The sequence below is a fragment of the Passer montanus genome, unplaced genomic scaffold (assembly GCF_014805655.1).
Source record: "Passer montanus isolate IOZ18808 unplaced genomic scaffold, ASM1480565v1 scaffold8, whole genome shotgun sequence".
Classification (NCBI taxonomy): domain Eukaryota; kingdom Metazoa; phylum Chordata; class Aves; order Passeriformes; family Passeridae; genus Passer; species Passer montanus.
Window position 1 is genome coordinate 3146245 of NW_024373256.1, and position 26315 is coordinate 3172559.

The 26315-nt window shown below is 43.9% G+C and overlaps 2 protein-coding genes across 7 annotated transcripts in view; both read left to right on the forward strand.

Annotated features, from left to right (window-relative positions):
- SMURF1 (SMAD specific E3 ubiquitin protein ligase 1) overlaps window positions 1–21036 on the forward strand; it is a 45118-nt gene extending 24082 nt beyond the window's left edge. The window contains exons 2-18 of one of the 4 annotated variants that reach the window (XM_039732215.1): window positions 1739–1777; window positions 2177–2285; window positions 3100–3233; window positions 3349–3414; window positions 4238–4313; window positions 4612–4865; window positions 5624–5708; window positions 7531–7677; window positions 8770–8974; window positions 9259–9362; window positions 10815–10929; window positions 11880–12058; window positions 12889–13026; window positions 13373–13493; window positions 14962–15163; window positions 15975–16059; window positions 16839–21036. In XM_039732215.1, the coding sequence (XP_039588149.1) occupies window positions 1739–1777; window positions 2177–2285; window positions 3100–3233; window positions 3349–3414; window positions 4238–4313; window positions 4612–4865; window positions 5624–5708; window positions 7531–7677; window positions 8770–8974; window positions 9259–9362; window positions 10815–10929; window positions 11880–12058; window positions 12889–13026; window positions 13373–13493; window positions 14962–15163; window positions 15975–16059; window positions 16839–16938 (2159 nt within the window). In that variant the 3' untranslated portion in view covers window positions 16939–21036. The remainder of the gene's footprint in view (window positions 1–1738; window positions 1778–2176; window positions 2286–3099; window positions 3234–3348; window positions 3415–4237; window positions 4314–4611; window positions 4866–5623; window positions 5709–7530; window positions 7678–8769; window positions 8975–9258; window positions 9363–10814; window positions 10930–11879; window positions 12059–12888; window positions 13027–13372; window positions 13494–14961; window positions 15164–15974; window positions 16060–16838) is intronic. The other 3 variants (XM_039732216.1, XM_039732217.1, XM_039732219.1) reach the window with 3 other exon arrangements.
- Window positions 21037–22245: 1209 nt separating this feature from the next.
- Window positions 22246–26315, forward strand: part of RNF216 (ring finger protein 216) — a 76278-nt gene continuing 72208 nt past the window's right edge. The window contains exons 1-3 of one of the 3 annotated variants that reach the window (XM_039732346.1): window positions 22246–22356; window positions 22950–23062; window positions 24367–24462. The gene's annotated coding sequence lies outside the window, so the exon portion shown is untranslated. The remainder of the gene's footprint in view (window positions 22357–22949; window positions 23063–24366; window positions 24463–26315) is intronic. The other 2 variants (XM_039732347.1, XM_039732345.1) reach the window with 2 other exon arrangements.

The window sequence follows — 26315 nt, forward strand, 5'->3', positions numbered from 1 at the left end:
AATAATTATATGGACAAACCATATGGAGAAAGTTACAGATTTCATCCTTCTCCAGCTCAGTAAAATATTCTTAAAACTGGGGATGGCAAAGTAGAGTTGATTTTAAAAATCTCACAGAATTCCTTTTGGCTGGTACTAGCATGCTAAAGTTCTTATTTTACTTGTACTTAGTCTGTTTCTTGAGTAGTTTTTCCTCTGAAACACTCTCAACAGGAAAAGGAAATTAGAGGTTGCTCTGGTGCTTCCACAGGCAGCGGATGGTGATTCTCTAACCCTGTGTTCTTTCAGATTGAATTGCCATAGTCTGGCACACTTCTCTTTTTGGTCAGTTGTTTAAAAAAAATGCAAGAGAAGCTTTCTCTGATTATGGTTTACCAGTGTAAGAAATAAGTAATTTTTAATCCCTTCTAAAAATACTTTCCTGGTGTGGCTGCTTTAATTATTACTAAGAGGGAGGATTTCTGTATTTTTTTCCATGAGCTTCTGGGTTAAATAGTGGATTTCTTTGGTCTGTTGGCTTGACATGTGAGGTGAGGCAGTTTTTTCTCTGCTGCCTGTGTTACGTAGGGAATGTTTCCCTGGAGCTGAGAGGTGGAATTCCAGTAGAAGTATATAAAAATAAATAAATAAAGGATTTGTTCCTTTGCACCTTCCCTTTCCCCAGTATAAAATTACAGTGAGACTGAGGGTAATTCAGGAAGAAGGGGAGATGGAGATGAGAAGGGGAAATGGTCCATACCTGGGGAATTGGCCATTGATTATCTTCTGAGCCTTCATTCTCATGCTGAAAGATTTCTTTTTTTCCCACTGGGGAAAGAGACTCCCTCAACAGTAATTAGGTCTTTTATAGTTACCTTCCTTTCTTGGATCTTAGTTTGAGATAAGTTGAGCTCCAATATTTTCCTCTTTGGCTCTGGAGTTGTTTTTCCTGGCCTGTTAGAACAGTTTAATGGATACTAAACAACTTGGATTGCTGAGATCCTACTGAGCAGTCCTTATGGAAAAGCAAAATTAGACTTGTAGCTGGTAATAGACTGGTAGAAATGGAGATTGATGTGAGTTTCCTGATGTAATTTTTTCTTCAACTGCTGTGCTGGTGAGTAGAATTGGAGAGAGGGAAACGATGTCTCATTTGTGGCCCTTTCAAAGGAAAACATCTTGATGCAGATTTTTTGTTCAGTATATTTATTTTTCTCCAGAGTGAGGCCCTGTCATACTTATCCCCAAACCTTTGTGTATTTACAGATTGCTTGTGCTGTTGCAGAATCCCTGCCATGCTTTGTTTCACCATGTAGCCACACTTGGTGTGCAAGGAGCAGGAGGTTGCACTGCATTTGATGGGATTTAGTGAAGAAGATCTCTTCCAGGAATCCCAGAACTGTTCTTTGTGCAGAAAATGATTAGCCCTTGTTCTAAAATGGATGGATTCTGAAACAACAACAAAAAGCTGATTTAGCATTTGTCTAAACATGAAGTAAAGAAAATTAGGAGGTTTTAATGCAAAGGGATGTTCATTAAATCTTCTGTGTGTTGTAACAATAGAATTAAAGCAGCAAATATAAAGCCAAATTTATATGTAAATATTCCAATCCCAGATAAAGAAAACAATGTTCACATTTAATATTTAGGTGGCTTTTATTAATTATGATCAGGTATTATTTTAGCTGATTTGATTACCAGAAAGCTTTCTTTTTTTAAACAGTTTTAAGATTTCTTTATCTGCTTTTTTGTTTTGCAGTATTGTGTGCCAAGAATCTCGCAAAGAAAGATTTCTTCAGTAAGTATGTCCTAATTGTGTAACTTTCTGCTCTGGATTAATCAGATTTATCTGGAGATGGTGCATTACTGTGGAGGCTCATCTCTGTGTGTCATATGCACTGCATTACTACAGGAGTACACGTTACTCGGGGTTGTAGATTGTGTGCACTTCAGGGTTGGAAACACTCAGGGCTCACAAATTCCAGCTGGAAATCTGACTGATGGAAGCACAGGCAGGCTGCTGCTCACAGCTCTGTGCTGAGGGGTACCAGGAGCATCCACCTCAAACACAGGATTTACTAAAATATTTCCAGGATAATGACAACTGTTCTTTCTTGAGGGGGGAGCTTCTAATGGCATTGTCTTGGAAGCAGCAGAACAAAGGACTGTGTTTAACAGCACCTTTTCCTTTTCACAGGACTTCCTGACCCATTTGCTAAAATAGTTGTGGATGGGTCAGGTCAGTGCCATTCCACTGACACTGTGAAGAACACGTTGGACCCCAAGTGGAACCAGCATTATGATCTGTGAGTTGGTTGGAAGGTCATAAGTAATCAGTATCCCAGAGATTTGTCTAGTGAAAAAATGTGCAGGGTTGGCACTGCAACTTCATTTTGTGTTAGCAAGAAGAGTCACATTTCATAGAATCTCAGAACAGCTTGGTTGGAAGGGACCTTAAGGATCATCCAGTTCCACCCCCTGCCATGGTCAGGGACACCTTCCACTAGATCAGGTTGCTCCCAGCCTAGCCTTGGACTTTTCCAGGGATGGGGCAGGCACAGCTTCTCTGGGCACCCTGTGCCAGGGCCTCAGCACCCTCACAGGGAAGAATTTCTTCACGATATCCCATCTAACCCTGTCCTCTCAGGGACTGATTTTTTTTCAAGAAGAAAATCCCTGTTAATAAAGGAGTGGTACTTTGCTTTTAGGTATTTGAATTTGGAGGTACACAGCACAAGGGCTTAGTGAGCTCTCCTGGAGCAGTGCCATCCAGCTTTTACAGAAAATTGTCCTTGTTGGAATGATTTATTTTCCTCAAATTATTAGAACCATAAATTCTGCAGTTTTCTATGTTAATCGACTTGTTGTTTAGCTTTTAATGAGGCTGGCTGTAGTTAAATTCATGCTGCAGCAATATCAATTTCCCATGCTGTGTGAAATCACTGTGCAGTAATTCATTAATAACAGCATTTTGGGCATAAGCACTTGTGTACTTATAATGAAGAGGCATGACCAATGTACTAAAATGTGTCAGAATTTGTACCAATTACAGCATCAGTTCTGTGGAGTAAAAAGAGGTTATTATTTCTAAAATTACTCTTTTAATATGTATCTTTCTAGATACGTTGGGAAAACAGATTCCATAACCATCAGTGTATGGAACCATAAAAAAATCCATAAGAAACAGGGAGCTGGCTTCCTGGGGTGTGTCCGACTCCTCTCCAATGCCATCAGCAGGCTAAAAGATACTGGATGTAAGAGCACTTCCTCCCTGGTGTGACCAAGAACCCTCCATACCTTGTACTGAGTAGTGGATAGTGTTCCCACCCAGCCCTTCCCAGGGTTGATTTTTCCAATTCTCCTTTGCAGACCAGCGTTTGGATCTATGCAAACTCAACCCCACAGACACCGATGCTGTCCGAGGCCAAATAGTGGGTAAGAATGATCCCAGCTAAATTCCATCTGCTTGGTAAATATCCATAGGGAAAAACTCCTCTAGTCACTGCTTCTGTGCCTGTTCTGTGCTGGTTTTTCTTATTTTTCTGGGATTAAATTACATAACCTGAAAATTTTCATTACACTCCTATGCAGGAGTTTGTTTCCTCTCAGTTGATGCTGGGAAACAGAATTAAAAACAGGGAATGCATCTGGCAAGGCTTCTGCTGCATCTCTGGAAGGGTGAATGTCACTGGGAAATGATGCATTTGGGCAAGGTGACAGGCAAAGTGAATCTTCAGTGTTAAAAAAGGATCTGGAGGAGTTAAAAGACATTTTACGAGTTGCTGGTTTGACACCTTTGACTCATGCAAGCCATTTCCAAATTTCAACAAGGCCATGCTCATTTTACAGCAAATTTACCCCACGTTTTACTGCCCCCAACCAACCCCAGGTTTCAGTGATATATAAATGTATTGGGCAAGCTCCAAATTCTCACCCTAAGATGACATCTAGTGGTGAGCAATATTTTTCCAGCTTCCCTTTCTAGATCCTCATGAAACCCAGATGTAGAACTTGACATGTTTGATATTTACAGAAATAAACTCAAGTTTTGAGGGGATGGCCCTCTGGTTTCTCTTCTGCTTTTTAAAAAATTAGTGATGCTTTAAGAGAATGGAGGGAATTTTGATAAGTGATGTGTTCTTGTGCATAGGATAGGGCTTTCCTTAATATTTTTCCCTGTATAAATGTGGATTTTTTTGCTGTTTTTAAGAATGCAGTTTTTCTTTTATTGACCTGAGTTTGTGTTTTTTTCTTTCAGTCAGTTTACAGACACGGGACAGAATAGGCACAGGAGGTTCTGTAGTAGACTGCAGAGGGCTTTTGGAGAATGAAGGGTAAGGATTATTTCTTTACACTTAATTAGAAAAATGGTCTATGTGTGGAAAGACTGTAACTAACACTAGAAACTTAAGTATCAATGTGACTACTAAATTTTCTGGGAATGTGTATCAGGTTATTAGGCCAAACTCGGTAAGGCTTGATTTTTTTTTTGTTACGAGCGCTGAGAAATTTTGGTATAAAAACATCAATAAAATGGCACCTCTTGGCTTAAAAGCCACAATACTTAAAGTTGTGTGGGGAGAGCAACAGTTATTTCTGCATTCACTTCCCTTGTGATGGAAACTCTCGAAGTTTCCCCATTTTCAGGACGGTTTATGAGGACTCGGGGCCGGGGCGGCCGCTGAGCTGCTTCATGGAGGAGCCGGCGCCGTACACGGACACGACGGGAGCGGCCGGGGGGGGCGGCTGCCGCTTCCTCGAGTCCCCCAGCCAGGACCAGAGGCTCCAGGCCCAGCGGCTCCGCACCCCCGAGGTCAGAGCTCACACACAGACACCTCAGAACAGGCCCCACGGCCACCAGTCGCCTGAGCTACCTGAAGGCTACGGTGAGTGTCCCACAAAAGGGTTTCGTTCATCCAAAAACGTCACAAATCTTTTTTTCCCTTTCAATGCATGGAGGGGTTTTGCTTGTTGGAACAAGCAGAGTCCACGTGCGTCTCATTCTGCCTTTTGGAAAAGGAACTAAGTGCAGATGGGAGTTTGAGATTGGCTAATTAGCAGTTGGCTACGCCAGGATACACTGAGGGGTTGATGGTAAATTAAACATGAGGTTGTGGTGTGATGCTGTTACAGAAAATTCACTGCTAATCTTGGCTGTGTATCTAGGGAGAACGAATGTAAAGAGCTCTTTAAACTAGAGCAGTAATGCTATTTTTTCCTTCCCCCTTGGCATGTTGTGTAGGTTTGAGCCCACATTTGAGAAAAGATCAGGAAAATATATAAAAGCAATAAAGAAACCAATAGTACAGAAGATTTGGGAGGGTAGGATTAAGGAGAATTTAAACCTCAGAAAAGAGCACACCAAATCTAGGAGTAAAGAAATCTAGTTTGGGGGTTTGGTTTGTCTCAAAATCTAACACTAAAAATGCAAACTAAAACATGCTGGTGCATGGATCTGTGAGTTTCAAAAGAATGTTGAAATGTGTAGTCAGAGTAAATTTGTCAAGGACAAAACAGTCCATGCTGCAAAAGATCAGTATAATGGCTCCAGTAATTTCTCCTAGGAGGAAAATATTCTAATGTCTTTAAACTATTTTTTTTTTAATAATTGTAATTTAGAACAGTGTTCCTTCCATTTTTATAGAGCAAAGAACAACGGTACAGGGACAGGTTTATTTTTTGCACACACAGACTGGAGTGAGCACGTGGCACGACCCAAGGATACCAAGGTATGTATTTATGGTTAAAAGTCAGGGGGTTTGGTGTGTATTTGTGTGGCAGGATGCTGGATTTAAAAGAGCAAAAATCTATTAAATGGTCTGTCTGAATTTAAAGGGAGAGCTCCCAGCAGAAGAACTGTTTGGGATGTTTCTAGCTACCTTTTCACCAAACATTAAGGATTATTCTTTTTCAAAGAAAGAATTGTTTACTTGTGAATCATGTAAAAAAGCAAAAAAATACATAGCCCTTCAAGAATTCCTGTTTGACAAATTCTTTCTAAAATGTTGATGTGGCTGTTTTTGGTGAAGCTATAAATTTCTGAATCTTACCTACAATTTTTTTTTGTACGAAAACAGTTTGGACTGCAAATTGAAGAAAAAACTGACTTATTTCTTAAAGTAATTGTTTCATGAATCTTCAATTTGTAACTTTTGTTTTATTAGTGCTCACTTGTTTATAACTGAAGGAAAGATTACTTGTTATCTTTAAACTTGAAATAGTTTGAGGTTTTTATGCTTTAGGCCAGTAATTTGCAGCTAGAAAATTTGAATCCTTCACATGATTAATTTAGTAAAGCCTCTTTAAACCTTAACCTGCAGTTAATCCAGGTCTTTGTGAGTGAGGTCTGGTGCTCTTCCTGAGTAGCTCTGAATCTGGGCTGTTTCAAGGGCCACCTGCACACCAGATTCAAGAGTGAAGTTTGTAACTCTCAGCTGCTGCCCTGCCTGGATAATAGAGGAATGTGGTACAGGATATTAGAAAAATGATAGAGTAGTGCAGGCAAAAGGGGTGATAAAAGCTCAGTGTATGGAAGGAAATGAAAAACAAAGCTGAGAGACAGAGAAAAGAGCTGATTTTAGATTAGCTGGTATTGTTGGAAGAAGAAATGACAGTGATTGTTCATTTGTGTCAGTCAGGTCAGGTTTGTGTGCCCAAGGCCTTGTGTCTTCTTCAAGTGATGCTGCTCACCCTAAAGGAAGGTGCTGCTGCTCCTCTCCCCAAATCCTTGAGCCAGGGTTTCAGGAGCAGCAGTGGACACAGCAGTGTCTTGTGAGTCACAGGTCACACCTATTTTAGTTAAAGGTGACTTTTGTGCTACCAGCTTGAGGTGCAAAAACCTAACCTTGGCATGAGCAGAGCTGTAGGTTAGAACTTGCTGTAATCAGATCTCTGCAGGACTTTCAGATGCACAGCTGATCACAGCAAATGGTCCCAACCATAATCTCCTTTAAGGAGCCTAACAAGGGCTTGTCTGTCTGCCTGTGTGTCCCCTTGGCTTATACTCACTGTGACACTAAGGCACCTTCAGGGTACAAGCATTTCTACCTTTCTAAAGCCTCTCAATTAACTCATTTATACAAGTGTTGCATGGTTAGATTTAGGTGAGGAATTGCATAGAGTGGTGTCTTCAACCCTGAATCCATGCCAACTGTCTAAAGAATACTTTACTTAACAATAGGTTTTCTGTCTAAAAATAATCTTCATGTTTCCTTCCTTCCTTTTCTTGCCACTCTTGGTGTTTTCCTGAGTTAGGTGGCTGGAGCCTTAGGTATTTTCAATCTTTTTAGCTGTAAATAAAATCTATGTATTGAATTCAGACACTGGCTGGAAGTGAGTGACTGCCTTTAGCAGCACTTAGAGTGATACCTGAAATTTATCCAGGATGAAAGGGCTGAGTGAATGTGTTAAAAGACTTACTCTCAGTGGTTTTTCAGTCAGGATTCTAACCTTAACCTAATTAAAGAGGTGATGTTAATTTTTTTAATGATCTTAGTATTTGGTTGCTTAACTTCAAATGTGCATTAACGTCTTGTTTGTTTTTCACTTTAGAGACCTTAACAGTGTGAATTGTGATGAACTGGGACCTTTGCCTCCAGGCTGGGAAGTCAGAAGTACAGTTTCAGGAAGAATATATTTTGTAGATCATAACAACAGAACCACACAATTCACAGATCCACGACTACATCACATCATGAAGTAAGAGCTTTGCCTGATAAATAATTCCTGTTAGGTCTGGGAGACATGAGAGGCTGAAACCCTGAATGATAATTAGGGAACAGATGCAGCCAGTGCTGTAGTCAGGGTCCAAGCATTGGGGGATCTCAGTGCTGGTTTTATCTCAATTTTTTGCTGAGACTCTTCAGAAGGGTTTTTACTCTGCTCTGAACAGTTCTGGAATTGCTGGGGTGTGGGGTAAAGAGTCTGCCAGGGCTTCCCCAGCAGTCAGCTCATGTCTCTCTGGATGAGCAGTTCTAGCTCTGTGCTGGCTGTTCTGGTTCTGGACTAACTTCATGCTCCCTTGAGCTCCAGACAATGGGAATGTGAAGCCAGCTGGAGTCTGGTCAATGGGTGCTGTGCCCAGCCAGTTTGGATTTAGCAGGATTTAGTAAGCTCAGGTTCTGCATCATGGAAAGGCAGCTGAACTGTTGTGGAACTGACCCTGGAAGCAGCCTGGCAGTGCTGCTTGTGCCCAAGGCCAGACTTTTTCCTGTGCTTGAAGCCAGCCAGGGAATCTCTGCATCTAAGAAATAATTGCTCTACAACCCAAATAAAGCATTGATGGATAAGGATAGTTGAGTGTATGAAGCTGCAACTATTTGGGACAAGTGTATCTTTCTCTCTTAAAAACCATAGGTGCAGCATTTTTACTGTGTCAGGAATCCCCAACCTCATTCTGCTTGAAGCTGGAATAAAATCAGTTGCAGTTGTTAGACAGTTCCCTTTATAAAGCTGTTGTTGGTTCCATTAGAGATCTCTTTCCATGCTGCACTCTTGAAAGTTCTCTGTGTGTGGGAGAATACCACACAAACTTTAATTACTGCTCAATCAGCAATCATGCTCCTGAGCCTTCTGCAGTGCTTTGCCATATAAAAACAGTTCAAAAATGCTGAAATCCTTTAAGTGTCTGTATTCCTTACACCCTGAATTTAATGTAAAGATGGTACAGATGCATGCAGCTGAATACACATTCCACTCCATGTTCCTCTTAGAGAAGCTTCTTCCATCATTGTTTTACATATTCTTTATTGTTGTGTGTCCAGAGTAAGTATTGTCCTTTTTGTCTCCAAGCCATCAATGCCAGCTAAAAGAGCCCAGCCAGCAGCCTCTACCAGCTCCAAATGAGGGCTCATTGGAAGAGGGTGAGGAGTTGCCTGCACAGAGATATGAAAGAGACTTGGTACAAAAGTTGAAAGTTCTTAGACATGAGCTCTCTCTTCAGCAACCTCAGGCTGGTCACTGTCGCATTGAAGTATCCAGAGAGGAAATATTTGAGGTATTTGATTTTTTTTTTTTTTACTGCTAACAGCAGCTTTTGTCACTGAAGAGTTAAGTAAAACTGATCACTGATTACAAGTTTGCTTGACAAGCACCCACCACATTACACAGTTGTCATTGAAATTTGCTTCAGGTTAGCACTTGAACAGAGTCATGTTTTCTGTAGTTCAGTAGCAATCTGTGTATTACAGAAATGCAGAGATCTCAATTATGGTATTAGAGAAATCTTAATAGACTTAATTATAGGAAATGAAACAGCTAATTGTACAAATGCACATACAGGAATCCTATCGTCAGATAATGAAGATGAGGCCAAAGGACTTGAAAAAGAGGCTTATGGTGAAATTCCGAGGAGAGGAGGGCCTGGACTATGGAGGAGTAGCAAGGTGAGATTTTGGGGGTTTTCTGTCACCTCTTAACTGTAAAGCTGCCCTTTAAGTGCCCTATGGTTGCTACCATCCCCTTTCAAGTTACCTGTTAATGTCATATGTTAATTATTTGTGGTCTAATTTGTAGCCAGTGAAGCTGTCTTCACTCTTTATATGGTAGATTGGAAAGTGGAAGTTTGTGATTTAACAGTTGTGTCACTGCAAGTTATGAAAGTCTCTCAGGGAGTGTATAGACCCTGAAGTCAGATCCAGATCACAGGAATGGTTTTGTTAAACACACCTCTCTGATTTCCCACAAATGGATTGCAGGAGGGTTCCTTTTTGTTATGTCTCAGCTGCATTCAGAAGAGTTCTCTGATCTATTGGAGCAGGAGTGGAGATGAACTAATCCTAAACAAAAGCTAAAATTTCAGCGAGGACTTGCCTCTCTCTTAAAAATGACAATAACTCCCTGCAGGTCACATCACATCTGAAATTCAGGAGCTGATTTAGCATCACTGAAAAAACGCTCACCTGGTGGCTGAGAGTTGTGTAAATTCACAGAGAAATTTCTCAAATCCACAAAAAAAGCTTCCCACTTAGGTGTCTTTCAGTGATCAGTCCCTGGACAAAGGAAAGAAGCTGGAACATTCTGAGCTGCCTTACCCAGGGCAACCTTGGGTGTCTCCACTGTTGACATCCTGTTACCCCGATGCCTTTCATAATTGCCCATTAGTTGCAACTGACTCTTCCAGATCAGTACAGCTCCTCTTCTAAGCATTACAATTGATAGTTCTCTCCGAATATTTTGGACCTGGGAAGGGTGTCCAAATTTAACAACAAAGGACTATTTGTCGTGGTAACTTGGGAGGTCAGAAATAGCTTTAGTTTTGCTCCTGTACTTGTGTGTTACCGAGGTGAGAGAATTTACCCAACCCCTCCTTTTACTGCACTTGGTCTCTGTCCCTTCTGGCCTCTGCTGAAAGCAGTCACCAAGCTGGCAGAAAAACAGCTTTTCTAAAGATCCCTAGCAATTGAGCTGATTCTAATCAGCAGATTTTTTTAATATTTCCTTATACTGTACAGGTTGCAGGGAGCAGATCTTTGAGGCTCCAGCTGAACTATGTACAGAGGCAGGATTTTTTTGGAAGTGTGGCCTGTTCAGACTCAATTAGTTGATGGCATTGTCTAACAGCTTGCTGTAGCTTCTTTAATTGATGTTAATCCCTTCAATGCTTCTAAACGAAACCAAGTCTGCTCTGAGTGGAGTAGAACATTGTGGGGTTTTAATCACACCCTTTTGGTCTGCAAATGGAGGGCAGCAAAAGAGGATCTGATTTTGAAATAAGCATTCAATAACTGATCAATTACAATAACAGTGTTGTGTAAAACTTAAGTGCAAGTTGCACTTGTCTAAATTTGTTGTTGTTTTCTTTTTTTGTTTTGTTTCTTTTTTTTTTTTTTTGGCAGAGAGTGGTTGTATTTACTGTGCCATGAAATGTTGAATCCCTACTATGGACTCTTCCAGTACTCCACAGATAATATTTACATGCTGCAAATCAATCCAGACTCTTCTATCAATCCTGTAAGTACTAATTTCTCAGCAATATTCCTACTTTAAGAGATGTCCTCTGCAATTTCTTACAGCTGTTCTTTCACAAGAAGTGTCTAAACTGCAGAGTAAATTGGCATAAGAAGGTGTTAATGTCTTATATTTATACAGTAAGAAGCAGAGGGGTTTTGTTCAGAAATTAAAAGCATGACAGCCTTTGATAAATATCTGATTTCTATGAGACTCCTCAGTACTGATTGGTTTGCACAGTGATTCTGAGAAGACAAGACAGATGAAATTCATCTTTACTGTGAGCACAGGTGGTTGTGCACACAGCACAATTACATTACATTCCCAGCAGTCCCACCCCATGATTTCTAGGCATGTATCCCTTGCTTGCCCTTTCTCATCACCCTCCTGTGCTTGCTTTTTATCTTACTGGAGGATTTGTATTGATGCAGACCCTAAAAGGAGCAGCAGTTCTGTATTAGTAGAGGGAATTCTGCCTGACATGACATTTCCTGACATTTGCACTGCAAGATGAGGGAGGTGGATTGGAAGAATGTTAACCATAGGTCTTACACCTCAGCTTTCAAGAGTTAGTTTCAAAGGAACGTAAAAGAAATGAAGGAAACAAGCACACTGATTCCTCAAGAGTAGATACATTTGGATGGCTAAATAAAGAATAAACTAATTTGTTTGGAATGCTCATCTTGGATTCTGGAGGTTTTACAGGGATTTTCTTTATCCAAGTTTTTCCCTTTGAGAGGTCTAGAGACTTGAATCCAATTTATTAATCAGGTAATGCACAGAGACTTCTCAAGGTTTTTAATCATTAAGTGCTTTGGTTTTGGTTATGTTGTGAGGAAAAGTGGTGGCTGCTCTTGCCCAGAGGGCTGCAGGTAACTCACACAGAACAAACCACTGAGGGTGCCACAAGATGTCAGTGTCTTCCCAAGCCTGATTCTCCTCTCTCCCTGCAGGACCACTTGTCTTATTTCCATTTTGTTGGTCGGATAATGGGTTTGGCTGTGTTCCATGGACACTATATCAACGGGGGGTTCACAGTTCCCTTTTACAAGCAGCTGCTGGGGAAGCCCATCCAGCTCTCCGATCTGGAATCTGTGGACCCAGAATTACACAAAAGTTTAGTCTGGATCTTGTAAGTACTGAATTTAGCAATTGTCTCAGTGTAGAGAAAATGGGGTAGAGTTCGTTGGCAGTAGTGAGATGCTTTAGACAAAGAGTTTGCAAAAATCTTTTTATGGTGGCTGTCTGTACAAAGTCATTAAACTATTCTTAATTTATCAAAGGTACTTGAGGGAAAGTTCTCATTACAAACTCTCCTTGTAATGAAGTAGATACTAAATCATTAAAGGTTGCATGGATATGGTAGAATATCACTATCAAAATCCAAACTCAGGACAGAGGTCTGAAGGGAAGTACAGCCTTCTTCAAAAGAAAGCCAACTCTGATTAAAATGAAAAAAAAATTGAAGTAATTTGGGCTTCTGTATGCTTACAGAACAAGATCCAGCATTCAGTGTAGCTTTGGGACTCTTTGGAACTGCTTTGCATTATCTCAATTTCTTTTCCTAAAAGCAGTTTTGAATTTTGTATTTAAAGAAGTTACTGACGATGAAGTTCTCTATGTATGATCTCTTCTGTGCTTCAGATATGTGACAGCAGATCAGATTCTTGCTGGGTGTATATATATTAGTGTGTGTGTGTGTATTTCTGTATGTAAGGTTTTATCCAGTATCCTGAGTTCTGTTAGAATTAGATGAATATCCCATATCTGATCAGGCTCTTCAGCATGCACTAAACCATACAGAAATTGGAGATGGTGGCAATATTCCTCTGGTGTGTGAAATGCAGGTGGTAACTAAGATTTAGCCTGAAGGCTACCTAGGTGCTAAAATAACTCTCAGCATCATCACTGAGAGTTAGCAAAATGCCAGAAATGCTGAGTTTACCCTGTGTGCCTTGGCAGAGAGAATGATATCACACCAGTCCTGGACCATACGTTCTGTGTGGAGCACAACGCCTTCGGGAGGATTTTACAGCATGAACTCAAACCAAATGGCAAGAATATTCCAGTGACAGAAGAGAACAAGAAGGAGTATGTCAGGTATTGCAAACAGAAATATGTCCTGCAAATGGAGTTGGAAGAGGGTAGGAAACAGAATTTTTGTATATAGTGAAACAAAGGAGATAAGTATTTTGGGTGGGAACTCCTGAGTCATAAATGACATGAATGTTTTCACCTGGGAAGATGAAGTTCTGAATGGAATTTTGGTTTTTCTGTTGATGATGCAATAATTATTTGTTGATGGAAAAAGGAATGGATAAGCACTTCTTTCATAATACAGAATGTGTGTATTAATGCTCTGTAAAATGAGCATTTTCTAAGTCTGCTGTGAAAATCCCAGTGCTGTCCAGCTCATCACCCCTGGCTTCCTCCTTCCTCCCCCCAGGTTGTATGTGAACTGGAGGTTCATGAGGGGAATAGAGGCACAGTTCCTGGCTCTGCAGAAAGGTTTTAATGAACTTATTCCTCAACATCTCCTTAAGCCTTTTGACCAGAAGGAACTTGAGGTATGTTTCATCCACATGGATTATTGTTCTGTAATTTGTTTGATCCACGGTAAAGCAATGATTTAAAAAACCAACATAAAACAAACAAACCACAAAACTTATTCCATTCTATGTACCAGAAAGCTGAGTATTTGTTTAACCAAACCCTTTTAGATTTATTCTAGACATTCTTTGGGTTGATATTATTGAGAGGGCTACTTAAACAGGGAAAGACAAATATACCATGGTTTCTGTCCAAGGACTAATGCTCAAGGCAGGTGGTCTGAGAAGGAGAAAACACTGCAAGTTTGAGGAATTCTTGGCAAGACCAGACGCGTTATTTACCCCAGAACCTCTTTTGTCCAGTAACTTTTCATGCGTGGCTGTTTCTGTTTGCACACAGGAATTGGTTTGCAGAAGTAGAAGAGTTGAGCATATAGAAAAGAAATTAATTTGTCTTCTTATCAAATCCTGAGGTGCAGAAAGCTACTTCTTAAAATAGTTCCTGTTGCAGCAATTTTTCCTCTGGTTTTGCTTCCTAGAAAAAATAAGACAACCTGTGGAATATTCATCATTTGTGGTTTAGAAAGCACTAGCTTTGTGCTAGTCAGTCATGCATTTTGGTTAATCCCCAAAGTTCTTGCATTCCATTTGCTTAAAAAGGTAGATTAAAAATCCATTAAATATTTCAATACTCTCCATGTCAGCACAGTCTCAACCCCCCTAATGATGTGAGCAGGTGTAAGTGGTGCTGTGGTGGTGGCACAACAAGGCAGCTGCTAAAGGGCAGCTCTCAGCAATGGGATCCTTACTGTGGAATATTATGGGAAATATAAAATACAATGCAGATTTTGTTTTGAGGGGTGAAGTTTACTCTGTGCCGTTTATTTGTTGTTGCCAGAGGAGGTGGTTAAATGCATGGCCAGCAGCAACTTCCTTTTTGCAACCTGGTGTCACAAGAAAAAGAAGTGATCTGTCTGGTCTGTGTCAGAGATTGTCTACAAATGGTGTCAAAAAACAGATTTAAAGTTTCACTAGTTTGTTGTGGAACAACAAAGCAGCTCAGATGTTCCCCTAAGCTGAGCAGGTTTCCATTGTTGCTGATATTGGCACCTCTAGGACAATCCTGCAGCAGGACAATGGTGCTGTGCTACAGCCTTATTCCAAATCAGTGCTGTGCCCTCATAAAGACAGGCTGTACCTTCCAGGGAGCACAGATTTAATAAAGCAGATTTTGAATGGGCTTCTGACTCGTAGTTGCTTGTGAAAGTTCTGATGCTGGTAAAGCACTGCTTGGGGTCAGTTTCACTGCAGTCAAACTGGAGAGATTTACTGCCAGTTCTGTACTGGTTTGGAAGGTTACCTTGCACCAAAATGGTGGGTGAAGCACCTAAACAATGCCAGGCTTCATGACGTGGTTGGATGTGTTTTTATAACTGCAAACCTGAAATTACTCTGGGCTTTGAAGCGCTTCCTAATCTTTTAACAGCTGATCATAGGAGGCCTGGATAAGATAGACCTGAATGACTGGAAGTCCAACACCCGCCTAAAGCACTGCATGGCTGACAGCAACATTGTCAAGTGGTTCTGGCAAGCAGTGGAAACGTTTGATGAGGAAAGAAGGGCAAGGCTGCTGCAGTTTGTGACGGGCTCGACACGTGTCCCACTTCAAGGTTTCAAGGCTTTACAAGGTGACTGATGTGGAGGCTGAGTTAATCTGTGGTTGGAGAAAGATAAAAGTGGTGTAGTACTTACAGGCCCCTTGTAAAATATCAGCATATTACTGGATAAGTCAAGCACTTGCAAACTTCAGAGCCTGAGAGCAGTTTTACATTTGTCAGCAGCTCAGCTGCTGCTGAACACTTTGGCAGTTGCTGATAGTGATGGAAGCTGGTGAATCTGTTACTGTGCATGCTTTGACTGCTGTCAATTCTGGCTCGTCAGTCTCCTCCAGCTCTGTGCTCTGAGGTTCAAATCGTTCCATGCAAATATGCACAGGGATATATGGCTGACTAAAGAACTTTTTCATGTGAGAATTGTATGCCCCTCCAGTGTTCAGCAACAAACCATTAGGCTTTAAAGCAAATTTCTGAAAATTGCAGGTTTTTATAAAAAATGGCAGTGTCCTTGGCTGTTCTGATCTCCTGATCATATTCCATTTGTTGGCTGACAGTAAATTGATGTTCAAACTTAAAATACTAGTTCTGTTTTGCAAGGAAAACCTTCATGCACTTAAGTATTTTCATTTTTGTTGGTGCAGCTTCATTAATATCAAATTTAGCAGCTTTCCAAAATACCAGTCTGTAAAACGATTGTCACAAACAGCCCTATCTCTTCTGCCATCTCTTCATCAGCTGCAAATATCTCTACAGATTTAGCCTAGGACATACTTAGGCTTGCAGCTGGAACTGTAATTTCCTCTCTTGCCTTTTTATGTGCAGCAAAATGTGTGTGTGTGAATGATGCTTTGTTGAAGTGCATTAACTAGAATGTCTGTCTAAGGTTCTACAGGCGCTGCAGGACCCAGACTGTTTACCATCCATTTAATAGATGCAAACACAGACAACCTTCCAAAAGCCCACACTTGGTAAGATGGAAACACTCTGCTTCCTCTCCCTTTGTCTTGATTTAAAGGAGTCATCTCTGTCCTGGGCTTGGCAGGGGTTAGGCATGTGATACACATGGGTGACTCCGGGAGTGCTCTGTTAGCTTGGATATATCTGTGCTCTGCAGCCAGCAAAATAATTTCTGATTTAAAGGAGTCATCTCTGTCCTGGGCTTGGCATGTGATACACATGGGTGACTCCTAGAGTGCTCTGTTAGCTTGGATATATCTGTACTCTGCAGCCAGCAAAATCATTTGCCTTTCTTAAAGCTTGTTTTCTATACTATCTGTGGTTTTCATTTATTCCAGAGGTGATTATTCTGGGTAGTGAGACGTTTGTAAGTTTATTTCTTTATTTCTTTATTACAATTTATTATTGTCAGATGTCGAATGTTGGAAGCTCGTGCTGTTGGTGCAGTATAGGCATAGCCTGAGCCCTTGCACGGAAATCTCACTCCATCACAGGCAGGAAATGGTGTCAGCAGCAGCAGACTGTCTGCAGGCAGGGCAGGGAGTGGGCCTGCCTGATGTGTTGCTTTTTCTTTGCAAGTCTCCTGCATCTTCCTCTTCCTCCTCCTCATCCCAAACGCTGCCCTGTTAAGCTGTGCATTCCTGCTGTAGAAATAGTTGTTTTTCATCTTGTCTCCTTTGGCCACTGAGACAGCTGAGAGTTTTTACAACTTCTATCTGTATGTAGCCTCTTTACATTTTCCCCCAATAAGCACTTCAGATCCATCAGTGTTTTGTTACTTTCCCTGCAGCTTTAACCGGATCGACATTCCGCCTTATGAGTCATACGAGAAGCTTTATGAGAAGCTGTTGACAGCTGTGGAAGAGACGTGTGGGTTTGCTGTGGAATGAAAAAGCAACCAAAGGAAACAGATGCTAGCTCATGGACCACCAAATCAAAAGCTAGAAGAAGCTTGCTGTGAACTTCCTGCTAAGCTGTCTGATACATCTGAACTCTGACAACTTAGAGATGGGGCTGTTTCCCTTAGGTCGCTGGTGGATTTGGGGGGGAGGGTCGGGGCTTTTCTTGGTGGTTCCCAACTCTATTTTCTCCCCTTTGTTACAATAACCCCTTCCCTCTTCTTCTATCCCCCCTGAAATGCAGCCAAATTCAGCATTTGGCTTCGGTTACACAGGATATTCTGCTAGATTTGTAACACATATTGTGATAGGGTCAGCGACCTGTGGGGCTTTTTTAATAGGAGAATCAAAGTGTATTTGAAAATGAGCTTAATTTGCTGAGGACTTGGGACTGGTAGGTCTGTCTTAAATCAAGGTTGAGCCTTTGTAGAATCCAGCAGGTGCAGAGTGTCTGACTGGCACCAGAATTTGCATTGCACATTTTAAACATCTGTTTGAAAAGCAAACTTCTAGCAGAAAATACCTCCATATGAACACTTAACTGAAAGGTAAAGAAATCCAAGTTCTGCCTTAGCAGGAAGCTCCCAGTGGAAGCTGTGGCTCACCTTAAGAAAAGTGAAGGAATCTGGGACAGCTTAAATGGTATTGTATGATTTCTTTTTGGTTGTCCTGGCTAAAATCTAATTGTTTTGCACGTGAAAACAATTCTTCCCTCCAGCAGAATTACTTTCCATCATTTGTTCAGACGTAAGTACCTTGCAGAGAAGCCTTGTGAGGAGCAGACAGAGGATAAAAATCCATTCAATCCCAAAGCTGTGATTTCTGTGCCACTGTTTTACCCAAGATGTGTTTGTGTGATTTCAAATTCTAAGACTCACATGGAAATCACTAAAAGTCAAGTTAACAGAACAAACTCCTGCTTCAAATTTTTTGGCCTTGGGAAAGGTTTATTTGGAGATTGAGGTAAAAGGGGAACTATATAGTGAATACATTCTAAATGTTACAGAAAGCTATTGGAACAATTTATTACTTCAGTTACGTAGGGATGAAAATTTCTCCAGAGAGCCATAAGGCTATTTTTTCCAATATCTGAAACTAATATTAAAAGCTTTGTTCTCTAACACAGGGGAAACAAAAGCAAATCCAATACCTGAATGTCTTGATTTGTAACATGGGTGTCTGCTAAGGAAGGCAGGAGCCTCCCTTGGAATGGAAAATGTAACCCGCTTCCCTCCAAATTTATTATAATTGTGAAATTAAGGCAGAGATATGAGAAATAGGAATAATGGCTCTTTACTATGTATAACAAGGCAATAATACAGAAACACTGGCTTAAAGTGACAGAGTCAGGCTAGGAGCTGTCCCCTGTTGGTCAGGGTGGAGGTGGCAGCCCGAGCTAGTGGTGGCTGCAGTCCTGTTGGAATGGTAGATGTGGTTCTGTTGGAGCAGTGATCCTGCAGAGGGTCTGGTCTTCCTCTGAAGGTCCAGTGTGGTTATGTAGCTCTTGTCCTCTGGGAATGCAGTAGGTAAGGGCTGCTGTGGTGTTCCAAATCTCAGATTATATCCAGGTAGGAATGCTTGGTTCCTCCCCCTGGGTGGAGCATCTCACCTGTGATTTTATGAGTGGTGCATTGAGGCTCGATGGCCCATTGACAGCAGATAATTCCCCCAGAGGGAGTTACCAGGGATGTGTCATGGAAGAGATAAACAGCACTGCCCCTCTTGGTTTTAACAGATTGTGATGGAATACATACTTCTGGTTACATCTTACATTGTAGCCTAAGACACTGAACCACTAACATTTTTCCAGTTGGCACACCAAGATGAGGCCGTATTTTAACGAGTAACATGGCTTCAGAGAGACCCAGTTATCTATCAGACATGTCTAAACTTAAGCAGACTTGCTTGTATAGGGTTTTTTTTCTTTGGCAAGCCTGATTTTTTAGAGAGATTCATGACTGAACCACTTAACAGATGTTACATTAATGGAATAGTGCATTGAAATTCAGCTGTGGGTAAGACACTGTCCTTAGGAAATGTCTACTGGAATACTTCTATTTTGTCTTTTTATTTCATTGCATTTGGTAATAGCTTTAAACTGTGATAGGACAGAAAGTAGACACTTGTCAAAACCTGGCATCTTCTCTGTTTTGTTTGTTTGTGGTTTTCTTTTTGCCATTGACCATAATTCTTGTGATTTGTTGTTGGGAGTCGCATCGGAGGTGTAAAATTAAACCATGTTGTGAGATTTGCACAGGGTGGCTAAAGATGCTCATCCTGCAGGACTGTACAGGAGAGGCATGTTCAGCCCCCTGTTCTGTAGGGATCTTTTGGCACTTGGAGACCAGTTTCTGCAGTTCTGGTTGTTGGGATGTGCAGCAGTTGGCAGACAGCATCCCTACGGTCCCAGGCTGAGTAGCAGAGTCCCCACAACCCTGGATTTTCCAAATTGCTTTGAAGTCAAACCTGTTCATAGAGTGTATTTAATCCTTTCAGTACGTTTGAATGTGCAATAAACCAGTCAGATAGGAAAAATGCAAAACAGATTATTGCCCAAAAGCTTTGCATGCAGTCTCATGTGGAATTTTCACTAAAAGAAGTGTAAGAAATACCCCAAAACCCCAGATACTAAAGCCCACCCCTGATAAAAATCCTGTCACACCTGCAGCACAACTGGCTCAGTACAAACCAAGTGAGGTGAAGGGAAAGGCCCCTGATTTGGAGATCTATAGGTCAAGTAGCTTTATGTCAACGACCCAGTTGGCATAAGATAGTTCCTAATGTCTTTGCTAGGTCAGTGTTTTATTGAATGCACAAAATAAGAATAGGCAAGGATTGTTGTTTCGAAAAGTCCGTCTGTTTTTTGCTGTATTTAAAAGCCCTTGTCAAGGTACCTCCTCCGTGCTGACAGTAACAAGAATAGGGCACTGTCTTTTAAATTATTTCAGTTCTCTTTTCAACAGCTTCACCACCTCTCCCGTCGTGTTGTCTTTGCAATTTTGTGCCACTTCAGTGACGACAGAGACATTTTTTGTCTTGTTCTGTACATGCATTTGAGGCAGGCCTTAAAGCTGGTTGGGTGGATGGAGGAACAGCAAGAAGTGAGGCAGAATGGCTTTGGAGCCACGGCCTGTTCTTCCTGGCCAGGGAAGGACAAAATGCCAACAGGAGTTAGCATGGCTTGAGCCAGTGGCTCCCAGAGGTCTGGGATAACCTCAGCTGTCTGAAGTTGTGTCCATTCCCACTCGGCCTGCCAGCACTTGAACTTGGTTGTTACTCCTCAAAGTTGCCCAAAGAAAAGCGCGGAGTCGCGTGTTCCCGTTGCCATCCCACGTCCCACCGTGTGCACGGACACCCTGGGAGGTGACCCCAAGGAGGGACCAGGTACAGCGTGCGTGTGTGTGTCACCGCTGCGCCACAGCAACCCCGCAGCCCTGCCTGGCACTGCTCCTCAGCCTCTACTCTACGCTCAGGGATGTAGGAGAGCACCACTCTGCTCGTGCGTTCCAGCAGGAGGGAGCCGGGCTGGAGGGCTGTGAGCGTTCTCTTGGGCATTACCTTGGGCAAGACCCTGCTCCAGAAAGGCTGCTCCAGACGGTGCCAGCAGCTCAGCAGTTTGTCCTCAGTTCAAGTCGAGGTGGTTGTAAAACCCAGCAGATTTTGTAAATTACTGATCCAGCCGCCAGGCCCTCTGCAGCCAGTGCCCAGCTTCGGGGCTGTGTGGCACAGCAAATTCCCAGAAACACAGTATGGATCTGGTTTTAATCTTAATTTTTTTTTTTCTGTTGTTGTTGTTGTTGTTCCTCAACCACTTTATAATGTATTTTTTTAATTTATTATTTTGTAATGTCATGTTTAAGTATTGCTGCTATCCTTGTTATTCTTCCCACTGTTTTTATTGCAGATTTATTTTGTGGAAGTTGTACACTAATGTTTCATTTTATGTCTAAATCAAAGTATTTAAGGAAATACTAGTTCTATTTAATGTGGTTATGGAACCAGCTGGAATAAACAGTGATTGTATAGTAGGCTGGACCCAGGAGGTCATGTTCATTTTTGTTACATATGCAATAAACTCACAACTTTAAACTCTTGGTAGCTACTGTTTTGTTTGTTGAAATATTTCTGGGAATCAGAGGAAAAGAGTGGACAAAGTATCAAACTGCAGCTGATTTAACAGGTCTGTGATGACTGCCCAGATGAAGTTCCTCCTCTGCACGGAGAATACTTTGTTTCATTAATCACTTAATCTTTTTCCTTTTTTGTCTCCTTATTTGTCCTGATACTTTTCCAAAACCTCAGTTTGCAGAAAGAAATTATAATCTTAATGAAAGCTGGAGAAAGATTCACTGATGTTGATGAATCCTTGCTTTCCTGTTTGTTTTGTTTTGTTTTTCCCTGATTCCTGCTGTTTGCCAGTGGAGAAGGACAGGAGCAAGCCCAAGGCTCGGTGTTGGTGTGTGCTGCAGCAGTGCCTTCCCTCCCTGATGCTCAGAACTGGGGTTCCTTCTGGCCATAATTTGGCTTAATAAATAAATTAAAAAGGAAGGAGTGCGAATGCAATGCTGTTTGTTCTTTGAGTGATTTCACGGTGTGAACAAACCAGCGGGGAGCTGCTGCAGCCGCCCCTGGTGTCAGCCAGCAGCAGGACTGAGCGATTTCATCACCGGCAGCAGGAGATCCTGCCAGTCCTTCAGTGCCCTGACACCGCTCGTTCTCTTTAATAACCACTTTTTGTGAAGTTTTCCTGATTTGGTGCTCAGAGAGAGGGGGATCCCTGTGGGCTGCTGCAGTGGGTGGGCTGTGCTCCAGGGCTTCTCCAACACCTAAACCTCTTGAAAACTCAATTAAAATGTTCCCATTTCTCTTAGGAAATCATGCGGAGCTCAGCGAATCGGCTGCCTCCTTTTCTGGCAGCTCGGCAAGTCACTTAAATTCCCTCAAAGTCGCTTCCATGCCTCAAATTCCATTTTCTGCTCTTCCTGCAGGACGCCCCCAGCTGCAAACGCGGAGCTCTGCGGGCGTTCCCTGCCACTCGCTCGGCCCCCCAGAGCTGTGGTAGACTTGGGAGGTCCTGTGCAGGGGTCCCGGACCCCCCTCCCCATTGCTGAGCCCCCCGAAAAGTGCTGAACCCCCCCAAAAAGTGCTAAATCCCCCAAAAACTTCTGCCCCCCCCAGCCCCGCCCCGCTCACACGTGCGGCCCTGGCCACGCCCCCTCCCCACGGGAACACCGCCCGCCCGGCAGGGGGCGTGGCGCGGCGCTGCCCGACCGCCCCCCTCTCTCTATGGTAGGTTGGCCGGGCCGGGCCCGCTGGCGCCGGCCGTGTCTCTGTGGTGCGGGGCGGCGCGGTCACGTGGCGCGGGCCGGGCGGAAGCGGCGGGAGCGGCGGTTAAATGAAGCGGGGCCGGTGAGTGCCGGGGCCGGTGAGCGCCGGGGCCGCCCCTCCGCCCCGCGGGGCCGCCGCGTGCCGGGACAGCCCCGCCGCCCCGGGCCGGCCCTGGGCCCCGCCGCACCCGGCTGGGGCCTGTCCTCGGGGACGGGTCGTTCTCTCCCCGCGTCCCCTCAGGGCTCGGTGGCCGTTCCGTCCGTTCCTCGTCCCCCGCGTCCCTTCAGGGCCGGTCCTTCCCCTCTCTTCCCTTCAGGGACGGGTTCCCCGCGTTGCCGTCCCCGTGCTCCTCCCGTGCCCCTCCGCCTCCCCTCGGGGCCGGGTCCTCGCTCCCCGCTCTCCCTCAGCCCCGGGGCCCCCCCTCCGGCGCCCCTCAGCACTGGGTCCTTGCCCTGCGCCCTCCGTCCCCTCAGGGCCGGTCCCTTCTCCCCCTCCCCGGGGCCAGGGTGTCCCTTGGCCGCCCCTGTGACCCCCGGGACACCCGGGACCGGCGCTGCTCCCGGGGCTCCTCACGGCTCTGCCGGTACCCCGCGCCGGCGCTTTGGAGCCGGGGATAGCCTGGAGCTGGTGGGCAAAGGAAGGTAAAAGATCTTTCTGTTCTGACCCCTGTTCAGGGTGGGAGCACTCGGTGCTGTTGGGACATCTCGACGTTTCAGGTGTCTGCCGTGGGAGCTGCTGCAGGAAAGGAAACCCCAAACTCAGCTGTCCTCGGAGCTGAGGGATCAGTGTAAGAGATACTCCTCTTCCTCCTCTTCTTTCCCTTCTCTATTGATCCAAGTGCCAGCCAGCCGTGTAGAGCACAGCCTGGAAGTGTTAGTGTGCACTGCCTTTATCTAATGAGTTTTTCTGCCCATGGAACTGACCTTGTTCCCCCAGAAGGCTGGAGGCAGGTGGGGATCCCACCCAAGTCTTCTGAGGCTGAAGAGCTGTGGGGAGCTCCAGTGTGTGTGAAGAGAGGAGTGTGAGCTCGCCCGGGGCAGTGCTTTGGGGTGGGCAGAATGCAGATTGTTTCAAAGAGTCATCCCGTGGGTGCCCGGCTTTGCAGCTGTGCTGGCTGGAGCCCTGGGTGCATAACTGCTGCTTGCACCTGCCAGCCAGCCTGGGGAGTTTTTCCTTTCATCTCACATGTGCCTATGACCTGGAGTGCTGTCTTTGAGTGTCCTCCAGTGCCTTACTTTAGAATCTTACTGATAGATGCTTATAACAGTTTTCATACAAATAAGTTTAGTTGTTGATGTTTCTGTTCAGTTTCTTATGGTTTGGTCACTGCTTTGAAAGAGAAGAGCTGTTGTTGCTGCTGTGCATTTTTATTTCCATAATCCAGGCGTGGTACTGACGGACTAAAGCTTGATGTCCATGTGCTTTTCAGAGTGTTTCCTCCTGTGTTTCTTTCCCTTTGGAGCAGCAGTTCTGGGGGGTGCCTTGGTGGCTGAGAGGCACAGCCAGTCCCTAGCACCTATGGGCACATCTCTGCTTCTCCATTCTGTCTCTGTGGAGGTTGATTCCTCTTTCTTAACAGTCTCTGCTCTCCCACCTGATGCACTTTGGAGCTCTTGCAGGTTTCCAGTGGTGGCAGTGGAGGGAAGGGCAGGTGTCCCCCATCAGGCATTTAGACTGGCCTTTGCATGCTCAGCTAATGTGGCCTCTCCTGCTTTCAGAGAGGATGGCATCAGGGATTTTCCTCCAGCAGCCTGTTTGGAAGGTGAGGCAGGAAATCTGAGCCTCATCATTCTGCAGATCCAAATCTTGAGCAGCTTCTGGTACACCCCTGAACAGGTACAGGGCCTGTGCAGCTCAAACCATGTGGTAGAACCCACTTTGTTTAGGTAGGAGGATTCCAGGCACAGCTTTTAACGCCAGAACTCTGGGATTTACGGCTTTAATATGTGCTTTTAAATTCTAGGGTGAATGCTGTGCAAAAATTCCACTGCCTTACATCAGGCTTTCTGCAGTTGTAAACACGTTAATAGATTTCATGTGCTGGGTGTCTTCGTGGTGCGACTGGATGTTAATAAACAATCATCTTGACAGGAGTTTGTGCCTGGAACACCAAGACTTGGGAAGGGACTCAGACAGATTTCCTGAAGATCTGTAGACATTCAGCCTGCTTGGAGGTGCTGCACTGTGGTAACAGGCTTTCTTCCATCTCTTTTGCTTGCTTCCTGGGATGTTTTCCTTCTGCTTGGCCTGGCTGCAGGCACTCAGGGCAGGACCAGCAGTTCCTAGAAGAGCACTTGGGGCAGGTGTTACTGGTGATAAGGTACAGTCAGGATCCCAGCAGGGTGCTGGCAGCCTGTCCCTGGCCTGGAGTTTCAGGAGCTGCCTCGGAAGTCCAAATTCCGGGGTAGACCAGTGCTTTGTCTGCCTGAGAATGCAGTGGGCGTTCCTGCTGCTGGCGAGACTTGTGCTTTGAAATTGGACACAAATCACTGAAAAGTCCTGTGGCAAGAATAGGTGGGGCAAACACACAATTCCGGCGGCTCCGGCGCAGCTGGAGAGAGGCAGGAAGCATATCCCAGGGGCCAGGAGCTGATTAGCAACCTGGAGTGGCACAAACCCAAGTGCAAGAGACGTGGAGCCCTTCGGGTGTTGTTTAGTGCCTGCTGGAAGAAGCTCCCATTCATTAATTTGGAATGGGTGTCTTATTTTTATTTATATCTTTCTAAAGCCATTGTGAGTGGTTTGCTGTGTCTGAGCGCCAGCAGTGCTGGGTGTTGGGGCTTGCCACTGGCTGCATTCTTTCTGGGACAGTCAGAACTGCACCACTAATTCCTCTCATTGGAAGTTTGGAGTTGTTTTTTTGTTTTGTTTTTTTGCAGATGGATTTGATCTGGAGATATTTTAAGACTCCCTTTAAATTACTGAATTTGGACATTATTGTAACTACTTAAAGACAAGGCTTTAATAGTCTCCAAAGCCTGTGTGTGCACTGAAGTGATGGTGGGGTTTCAAGCAGTTTCATGTAACTGGGATTACTCTCGGTAGGACCAATCCCAGTGGGACAGGTGCTTTTTTAAATGCAGCAGAAGGTGTGAAACACGCGGCTGCCTGGGGACAGCAGCTGTCTCCCAGGAGATAAGGTCATTTGTGTACAGGCTGGGAGTTCCTGTGTTTGAAATGGAGCTGAATAGTGGGCTGGTCAACATTGTTCCAGAGTAGTTTTGTTTTTGAGGAGGTTACTGGAAGTGGGAGATATGGGAAATTGGGGAGGGGTAGACAGAGAAAACAGGAAAAAGAGGGGGGGAAAAAGCCACTTAGCAGTGTCCTGATGGCTTCAATAAGTTATCCTTGTCAAAGCACTAAGATGAAAGATAACAAGGAGTGTCTCACTGAGCTGGGATAATCTCATTCTCACCAGCCTTTATGTCACTTTTATAGAATTTCAAGTTTATTTTGGACTATCTCGGGAGTGATGTTTTTCCTCTGGGTCAGTGCTTAAGGGCTTGCAATGGTTTTAAATTCATAACGATCCTCGAGAAAGCTTAATTCCTGAGGATGGGAAATGATATTCCTTCTGAATGACACCTCTCTCGTAATTACCAGCCCTGCTGTGGTTCCCTGCCTGTGTTCATGAGGGGAACTGTCAGTGCCTGATTAAGTGGAAAAAGCATTGGGCTTTAGGGAAGGATTTCACTGTGGGGCAGCTGCTACCCCCAGCCACGCTGTCACCTCGCAGTGTTCCTGACCCAGGTCAGCAGGAATTTAAATTAAATGTGTGGATTCCTCTCTGGCTTTAGGGAGCCCCACTCCTGTGCTGATGCTGGTGGTGCCCAGCTGCTCCCAGGGTGAGTTTTGGAGGCTGTGGTTGCCCCTTGTAATGAGAAGCGGAGTTGATGAGCTGAAATAAAACTGGGACTGTTTGTGGGTGGCAGGGTGGCCTGAAATGTTTTCAGTTGGCCTTGGAGGCCAAGCGTGGTGTTGCTCCCTCAGCCTGCAAGGAGGCCAAGCTACTGCTTGCATTATTCAGAGAAACATTTGGA